At 50.1% G+C, this 9618-nt stretch overlaps 1 protein-coding gene across 1 annotated transcript; it reads left to right on the top strand.

The window, feature by feature from the left end:
• Positions 1 to 3426: 3426 nt before the first annotated feature.
• Positions 3427 to 9160, top strand: Bod1 (biorientation of chromosomes in cell division 1). Its single transcript, XM_041675833.1, has 4 exons — positions 3427 to 3860; positions 5440 to 5564; positions 7443 to 7639; positions 8450 to 9160. Exons 1-3 carry the CDS (start codon positions 3462 to 3464, stop codon positions 7636 to 7638), a joined length of 720 nt encoding a protein of 239 aa, XP_041531767.1. The 5' UTR covers positions 3427 to 3461; the 3' UTR covers position 7639; positions 8450 to 9160.
• The last annotated feature ends 458 nt before the right edge of the window (positions 9161 to 9618 follow it).

Raw genomic sequence — 9618 nt, 5'->3', positions numbered from 1 at the left:
TTTACTCCTGCTGAGGCACTGGGACCTATTCATTCCTCACTTGCATCAAGACAGACCCTAACTCAGACTCCATGGGGCAGAAATGGCTGTCCAGTGGAGGTCCCAAGCAAGAACTTCTCATTGGGCCAGGAGTAACCCACGGTGGAACTGAACCCAGCCTCCAGAGCCCGCGCGGGCAACCTTGCTCTTACCATAGGCTCCCCCATCACACACGCACGCTCGCCTATAGAAACAGACATTTTACTCAGGGACCCTAGGTTCCCTCTGCACTAAGGAGGAGCTGCCTAAGGAGCAGAGGAGTCTAGGGTGTGGGGACTCTGTAGGCCTTTGAGGCAGAGCTAAGTCACACTCTGTAACTTAGTTGGTGTCAGGTACTTTGTTATAGTGACAGATAACAGTTAGGACACAAGGGACAATGAAGGGCGCCAGCGGGGTGGGGGTGGGTAGATAAGGCACTCTGAGTACGGATCTGTTGGCCCTTTGAGGAGCCTCCAACCCACGGGGCCCTCTTGGGCCCATATCTTTCCCTCAGATTTTTTTTCCTTCCACTGTGCACTTGCTACTTTGTTCTAAATAATATGAATCCAACTTTTCACAGGCTTCTAGATCAAAAAGTTTAAGACTACTTTTCCCAGCCTGCTTAGTGGAATTTGAGGCTAGCGGGGAAGGTGGAGGTCAAAGAGTTGCCCTAACCCAAGTCCTAGCCCAAGTCCACGACAAGAGCGCGTTATTAGACATTTACTGAGGATCCAGAAGATTGCTACCAGGAATCGCCAGCACTGCTAAGGCTCTCGACTATCGTGGGGAATCGGCCCTGCTGCTTTCCCAAAGACCCGTCACCCACAAGAAGATATAAGCCAATCCAGTGCCCTCTGATGTGAAAAGCCTGTGGGTTCTCCACTCTGTCACACGATCCTGAGACAAACCACTCATTTCCAGTTTCTATGCTGTCTAGACTTCGGCTCGTGAGCGTTCCCCCTCACCACAGGCTTCGATGTAAATATCCTAATATCTAAGAGGTGTGAATTCGCTGAGTTTGGGGCAACTTCTCACAGAAAAGGCTTTTTGTTTGTTTCAGTGTCTGAGATGGAGCCCAAATGGAACCGGATCTTGCACGTGATGGGCCGGCATTGTACTTAAGCCATATCCCTAGTCCTGAAAAACTTAATACTGAGACTTGACAGCAGTGATCTAAAGGGCGCCAGAAAACTAGATTGCTATCTTGAGACCAAAGTCCAAACAGTACTATGCTGGTTCAACCACTCTGCGCTATAAATACAGCAATGGCGCCCCCTGATGATCATTATTGTGTATTACAGGTCTTGTGGTGGCAGAGGAGTGAATTTTTGAATTCCCTTTAGCAAGGCTTGGATTAGGAATAGACCTCCCATAATCTTGATCATCTTTACCCTTAGTCTCAACCCTCAACACATACAGTTACAGCAGTTACAAAGGCAAGCGTCCGGGGAGAACATCAGGAGTAACACTTCTTCATAGTCTGGAGTCCCAGCAGCCACACTCAGGGCCCAGTGGCGGTGAGCATCACTTTCTGATTAGGTCACAGCAAATGGTCCCAGTGATTCCTGATATACTAGGACATCCTGAAATGGTGAGTAAAATATGTCCCTACCCATATCTGACCGAGCCAGACCCTGGCAACCCTATCGGGCCAGGGTCACCCATCCACCCATCTGCAAAAGGCTAACCAATGAGACATGTTGGAAAACAGAGAAAGTAGATTTAACTAACATGATCATTTGGGAAGAGGCCTAATGGCTGTACCAAACCAAGGCTATCTTCCCGAGTCCGCACCGGAGGTATAGGTTTAAATGGAGACCAAGAGGCATGCTTGCTGGTCAAGCCCACGGAATCTCTCCAGCAAGGTGATCTGAAAGGTTGTCAGAATGTTGCTAGCACTCTTCCTAGGTGGCAAGCTTTGTGAGGGCTAATGTTATGTTTTAAGTTTAAATGACTCTGTTTAAGGGATCTATAAAACAAAGATGACTCTCATCTGTAAAGCCCCACTTGCCCAAGGACAGATAAGTTCCTGGAATGTTGGGGGCTGCTGTTCGTGTAAAGTAACAAGCCATGTGTTTTCACTTCTGTGAACAAGGTTGGCTGTCCCACCTGCATAGGATGTGCTCGATCACTTGTGGGCAGGAGGTACCCAGGCAGGTGAACGGAAAAAGAAAACGGACACGATTGTGGAGGCGGAGGCTGAGGCCAAGGTGAACAAGATGGTGAGCCTGGAGCCTAGCCAATGGGGAAAAGACACAGCCACCACTTTCCTTAGAATAAAACCCAAATGCACTTCCTGTCTAGGTGTGTCCGTTCCCCTGCCTGTTCCCGCCCCAGGACACCCTCTAGATCAAGAGTAAAGGATTCCTTGCACAGACATTTCAGCTGGAGCGACGGTCTCCCTTTGCAATCCCACACTTATTCTAACAGTGGCAACAGTGGGAATTCAGTACAGACTTGTGGTTGTGAAAGCTGGGGTATTTTACTTGTAAAATGACAGCTAGTTCTCAGGTCTGTGGATATCTTAGGAACCGGAACACAGGAAGCCTGAGTTATAATCCTCCTCTGCTTCTTGGTATATGACCAGCGTAATTCGTCCTGTTCATCTACAGAAAGAAATAGCAGTGCTGGCTTTCAGGTAGCTGTGGAAGTGATTAAAGAGGGCAGCGGCATTACTTCTAGCACATTCTACTTACTGGCTCTACTATTAATACTGATAATATTTAATATTGAAGAGAAAATCCATACATGCAAGAAAGACTTAATAGCGGGTTTTTTATTTTTCTTCTTTAATTATTTTACGATTTTGTAAAATGAATCTGTGTTGCTATTAAAAATCAAACAGACAGGTACAAACTTTGGAAAAGATGTATTTCTTGTAGGCCTGCTAGATAGCTCAGTGGGCAAAGGCATTTACCATCAATCTTGAGGATGCGAGTTCAACTCCAGGACCTACATCATAGGAGGGACCAATGCCTTTGTCCTCTGATCGCCACACAAGCGCTGTAGCACGTTCCACCGCCCCTCCCCGCCACACAAAATAAATGTAAAGTTAATTTTATTAAAAAAAAGAAGTATGATTAACCCATTGTTAACCAAATTTTCCAGATCATATTGTTGAAGGAGGTTATGGGCGTTGAGAGCATGTCAAAAGCGGAGGCAGCCAGACTTGGAAAGAGAGTTACTGATTCAGTTTTTAAAGTGTAAATCTTCCAATCCGCTCTACAAGTCATTGCTCACTGCTCTGTGGGGCGGTCTGATTTGGGAAGGCTGCAGTGACTGAACAATTTCAAGCCCTTGCTAAGGCTTGAGCCTACAATTCCCATGTTGTCCCGCGAACTAGCGCGAGCGAGCCAATTCCCTACCGGGAGTTGTAGTTTTCTACGGCCAGACCCAGTCTATAAGAACTTGAGCGATGGCTCCAGGAAACCAACCGTCCCACAATGCAAAGGCCACCGGTGACGCCATTAGACGAGCGCCTGCAGCGCTGCGAGCGGGGAGCGCCGTGGGCCCCGCCGCCTCCCACCCTGCCGCCTCCGTCGCAGCCGCCTCCGTGGGGCCCTCCGTGTCTGCGCAGCGCGGCCCGCGGCTCCCGGAGGAGCATCCGAGCGCGGGGCTCGGCGCGGGCGCGGGGCGCGGCCATGGCGGACGGTGCAGGAGCGGGCGCGGCGGGCCAGGCCTCGGGATCGGCGGCGGGCTCGAGTGGGGCAGGGGGCCCGGTCAACCCTGCTTCGCTACCTCCGGGAGACCCGCAGCTCATTGCTCTTATAGTGGAGCAGCTCAAGAGCCGCGGCCTGTTCGACAGCTTCCGCCGGGACTGCCTGGCTGACGTGGACACCAAGGTACCGGGGCCGGGGCCGGGGCCGGGGGGGGGGGGGGGGCGAGGCGGTGCACCCCGCTGTTTTGACATGCTAGTCGCGGAGGGGCGGTTGTAAAACAAAAGGCAGCTCGTGAGCCTTGGGGACGCGCGGCGGGGAGCAGTACCGGCGCCCTCCGAGTGGTGCACACCTGAGCTCTGCTCTCGCCCATCACTTACCAGCTGTGATTTTTAGTCCAGTCGCCTTTGGAGATTACAGCTGCACACATACAGCTCCCTCCATCCGAAAGAAACCCATGTTTTTAGTATAGTCGGGAAAGGCAGAGTGCTTTAGGAGCGCAACCCATTTTCTGTTCACCACCAGGGTGGTGATTTTAAGCACGGGTGGGTTGGACCACACGGTAATAGTTATTCCCTTTCCCCAGAGCAATGATTTGCGGGCTTTTATTTGGTCAAATTGGGATAAGCGTAAAGTCAGCATCCTTATTTTGTATCCTTTAACTAATTTAAAGGGAGTTGATGCCTATGTTAGATTCAGTGCGGATTAAGGTGGTAGAGTTGGGGGCTCTTTACTGACCGAGAGGGCTCTAGGGGTTGTTCCACATGCTCTTAGGGTGGCATGACCCCTCAAGCCAGCTGGTCTAGATAGGCCTCAGCTGGTGGCTTGGCTGTCATCTGCAGGCTGCCTGGGCCTGCGTTATGGGTTTGATGTGGGATTAGGTCTGCCCTGCCTATACACATCTCAGTCCATGAGCCTCACAGATAGGCCATCCTTCCCTTTACAAATTCTCATAACGGGCCCAGAGCCATGCCTGAAGGCAAAGTCTCAGTTCAGTCCTGGAGACACTGACAGACCACTCAGCATGGATGGGGTGAAGAGGTGTTATCTGTCTTCCCTAGGAGAGAGGGAGGAGGCTGGGGTCTCAGGACATCCATTCCCTGTACTCACAGGGAATTTCCTAGTCTTGTTCTCCAGCTCTTAGGAGCACTTAGAGTAAGTGCCTCCGGCTCCTGTAAGGGTCACACCTCTGCCTGGCAATATGCAGAGGTCCCTTGGCATTAGCTGTAGTGACTCTTGCTGAGGCCTGGGTGGCCCTTTTCATTTGGAGGGCCCTCTCCAGGGTGTACCCTTGCAGACACCCACTGTGAGGGGAGCAGGCGGAATGTTTGCATTTTATGGACACAAATTACCGGAACTCTAGGAGTCCGACGCCTCATGGAAGGTCACCTTGACCTAGAAACAGTTCTTTGTAGAAGCCACCTGCAACTGTCCTTGGCCACGCGGCAGCTGGAGGGCACCTTTGTTTACTTTTCAGGTTCTGAAAACTACTGTATAAATGCAGGCAGAACAATACTAATGGGCCCTCCCTCGAGGAGGTAGGTAGATTTATATATGTGCCGCCCTGCACTGTTCCTAGCCACTGGTAAATACCCTCCCGGCTGTTGATTCATAGCTCCGTACTGCAGGGTGAGTTCTGAGGTCAGGTGGAAGTCTGCTTAAATGAGAAAAATGTGTTTCTTCTCTGAAAAGCAGTTTTCTGAATGGCTCGTTTCCACAACTTTGGCACATGCACTGACTTGGTCTCTTTTTCTGAATGTCTCAGCCAGCTTACCAGAACCTGAGGCAGAAAGTGGATAATTTTGTGTCAACACACCTGGACAAACAGGAATGGAATCCTGCAATGAACAAGAACCAGTTGCGAAATGGGCTGAGGCAGAGCGTGGTTCAGTAAGTAAAGCAGTGGGAACAGTGGGTGTTCCAGCTTGCTGCTGCAGACTGCCCTCGGTTCCCGGCCTCCTGGTGGATGGTGCTTTGTAGCCGGGTGAGCAGAGCCTAGAGTACCCACTGCTCGCTCCGGGTGCCTCCTGGGTGTGGCCATTCGGTGGTAACTCTGGCAGGGCTTCCGGATTGTGAGGCTCAGTTCTTTAAAGCCTTCAGTGTGATCTGAACAGGAGAATGAGTCCAGGATGCCAGTGTTAGGGGGTAGGCTAGCCGGGCTTCACCTGCCAGAGTGTGGTGACAGTTTGCAGGAAGATGTCCTGGAAGATGTTGTCATTCACAGAATAGAGACGCCATTATGGAGGACTCACACGAGTGGCCTTATTGTCACTGGCACACCGGGGATGGGTCATAGATTCCAGATTTTCCATGATTTTTGGTCTGTCCAGAATCCATTTTGGCTTTTAACACCGGGGCTTGTACTCAGCACTTCTTACCACACTAAATTTGTTGAATAAAAGCTTATGGAGCAGGACTGTGAAAATAGAAACATCGGAATTGTGGTGAGAAAAGCAAGTCTGGGAAGACTGAGGAATGACTGCATTTGCCACCAGTGCAGAGATGTGTGGCCAGCGGTGGCTGCCAAAGGCATGAAGGGAGCTGGGCTGAGATAACTGGAACTAGGGGCTCTCATGATGCTGCTGGATGTCTTAGTGGTGCTGGTGTACACCCTAAGCCCCTCATGTAAAATTGTGCTGTACCCCCCAGAGGCTCATACAATAGGAGCTGATCCTCAGGGAGTTGAGGATGATGTGGCAGGAGCTGGTAGGAGTTGAGGTCATGGGGCCTTCATCTTTGTGGCACTGAGTAAGAATCAGTTGTTTAGTTCAGCCAGATGTGGTGTCTGTCACACTCCTGTTACCCCAGCACTGAGGTGGGAAGATTAGTAGGAGAATCAGATAGTCTTGGTTCACCTACCCAGTGAGACCTCTCAGAAAGAGGGTGGGAAGGAGGTGAAGAGGTGAGTTCAGCTGCTTTTCTCATCAGGCTGCCTAGTCTGTCTTGGCATCTGCATGCTCATCGCGTTGCAATACCAATAGGGACCTTAGACTGCTGGCACTGTGCTGTTTGGACTTTGAGTCACTAGATGATGAGCCAAGTATACCTCTTTATACATTTATTTCCAGCCTCAGGTATTTGTTACAGCAACACAAGGCAGGCCGGGTAAAAATACATACACATTTGAGTGTGGGTCATCTGATCCAGTCTGGATTGTACTGGCGCCATAGTACTCATTGTGTGGCTTATGACCACTGAAACCAGAATCTTATCAGTGAAGAAAATTAACACCCACGTAAGGCTGTCTGTCTGTGCACTAGGGGAGTGTGGCCTCTACAGCTGCCTGTGCTGTCTCTTAGTCTGCACAGTGCTGCTCCCTTTCTCAAGGTGAGTTCGGTTCTGCACATTGCACGCCCGGTCTTTGTGTCTCACCAGTCATCACAGACACCTCACCTGCTTTGTGTTGCTGGAAGCCACTTCTGTTCTCGCTGCTAAGAATAAATGCTGAGGAAAGCTAAGGCACAAGGCTTGCTGCCTTTGACACTATGAATGCAATTTCACCCTACGCCTGTGACCAGACTCGTGCGGTTAGTCACATGTGTGTTGGCCTTTGGAGCAGTCTGTTGAGTGTTGTCTGGTTCCTCTGTACAAAGTTGAGACTGCATTAGGAATGGTGGTTGGCAGGCAGCTGTGAACCCCCTCAAATGAAAGGCCAGTGGTCTAGACCGGGGAAAATGTATGTTTGCTGGGCTCTTGAATGGGACTTGGGGGCTTACTGGTGCAGAGGAGAACTCTTGAGAACCAAATAACAGTAGTTTGTTTCCACAGGTCAGGCATGTTGGAAGCAGGAGTGGACAGGATCATTTCTCAGGTGGTGGACCCCAAACTAAATCACATCTTCAGGCCACAGATAGAGCGAGCAATCCACGAATTCCTGGCAGCCCAGAAAAAAGAAGCTCTGCCAGCTCCTCCTCCAGAACCTGAAAGCCAGGATCCTCCAGCGCCATCCCAAGATACCTCCTAAGGTTTAGTAACCTATTTCTCTTTTCTTGCTGGTCAGTGTGTGAGATGGTTAGAAGCAGGGTAAGCTGTACTTAGACGTGTTTCACCTGTTCAGAAGAGGGTGCTAGAAGTAGAGCTCACCCCGTGAGCCATCTCAGTGAACTCAGCACCAGCATGCTCCCATTGGCGGGTGTGCTCTGTGCCGCTAGAGCCGAGCATCCAGGTCACCAAGGAAACCTCATCAGAAACCTTTGTGGCAACTGGTTTGCACAGGGGACTTATGTAGAGGTCATCTTCTCTGAGAGTGCTTACATGTGGCTCTCCCCGGCTGATAGTGTGATTTTCATAAAATCAAGCACCATCCCCAAGAGCTGTCTCAAGTGAGACACTCGCCGTGAGCTCCGTGTTCCCGTGTAGCCGCTATGATTGCCGTGAAGATCTGTTCTCTTTGTCTCAGGTTTAGGATCTAATCTAAACTTTAAAAATAGCTGGAGACACAGGTGAATGCTGTGCCTGGTTTGGGGAGCCACTGGATGAGCAGTAGACCTTACCTGCCTTGTTCACACCCTGGGGGGTTCTGGTCCCTTGTTCTGCTGCTAGTAAGTCAGTTAAGATACTGGTGCTAACAAACTGGGTAGGGAGGCGTTGACCTAGGCCTTTGACCATGGGCAGTTGAAGGACTGTCTTCTTGTGCTTCTTGGGAGAGATCCTTAATTAGTCCTGGAGAGTAAAACATTTATTTTAAATTGTTTCATTGTAAATTCTTTTAGGAAAATATGGAGCCTTATCAAAGTAGCATTTTAACATGATTATCTCTCTCTCTTTTTTTAAAGGATATACCTGATACCTTTGGAAGACTCCATTTAATGAAGAAATGAAACAGATTCCAGTTTCATATGGATATAACTTTAGTCGCCGATGTCACTACTGATGTCAAGATTTTGACCTTGACTCGGGTGGTGTCCATATTGGATGGACAGCAAGTTTGGTGGTGGGACGTTATTCATACTTCCTCATGAATTGTGCCACCTTTGGCCAGCCTGTCCAGGGGTCTGACCCCAGTATAGACACTACAGAGGTTTAAGCACTACGTGGCTCGGGCTGTCCTGATCAGACCTTTATACTTGAACCTGGACACTGCATGTGGATGTTAACGCTTGTGCTCTGCAGTATGCAGAAGCCGGGCTGGGGCTAGCTGGTCAGGACAGCAAAGGGCCATGGGAGCAGCTCTTTGACGGTGGGTTTTGATAGCCTTGCTAGAGTTATAGGCTGGGATGTGCAGCAGTTAGCATCAGTAGCCCTAAGGTTATTGTGGCCTTCCTGTACTTCCTGTACTTGGGGATTTTAGTGGTTTCCTTTCTCTTATCAGAGGTAACTTGGAGCCCTGGAATGAGTGAGGAAAGCCCCACAGCCTCAGTCCTGGCCTCTCCCTAGCCACAGGGCGAGTCACTCTGGATGTGGTGCTCAGTTCTTGTGTTTGTGTTTTCAGAAGAACCGTTAGTAATAAATAGCAGACGTGTTTGCAATAAAGTCATTTGATCTTTCCCTAAAGCCTCAACAGAATCTTAGCGCCTCTGTCTGTGGAGGTGACTCCCCTTTGCCTGCCTGCCTTCTCTGTATAACACGTGACTTGATGGGAATGAAGGGTTGCTGGCTGGAACTTAAAAAGCATCCTGACTCCGGCTGGGTGTTGCAGCTGGTCAGGGACAGACAGTGTCTGGTTGAGTGTTCCAGCTCATCCCAAGCTTGGATGAGTACCAGTACCCCTGAGTATCTCAGGGTGGGCTATGGGATCTGGGTGTTATTGGCCTGGCCTGGGGTGGGATGAGAAGGGGACAGGTTGCATGTATGAAGGTCAGAGGTCAGCTTGTGGATATGGTTCTCTCCTACCCCGTGGATCCCAGTGATTGAATTCAGGTCACCAGGCTTGGTAAACAGCTTTATTTACTGCCCTAGAAGTTTGTATCTCACAAGCTCCCAGGTGATGCTGGGCCTTGGATGT

Source organism: Microtus oregoni, unplaced genomic scaffold (assembly GCF_018167655.1).
Source record: "Microtus oregoni isolate MIOR12 unplaced genomic scaffold, Mior012 000027F_ref0000203, whole genome shotgun sequence".
In the NCBI taxonomy this organism is placed as follows: Eukaryota; Metazoa; Chordata; class Mammalia; order Rodentia; family Cricetidae; genus Microtus; species Microtus oregoni.
Note: the sequence above shows the minus strand (reverse complement) of the source record. Positions and strands in the feature narration are given on the sequence as shown.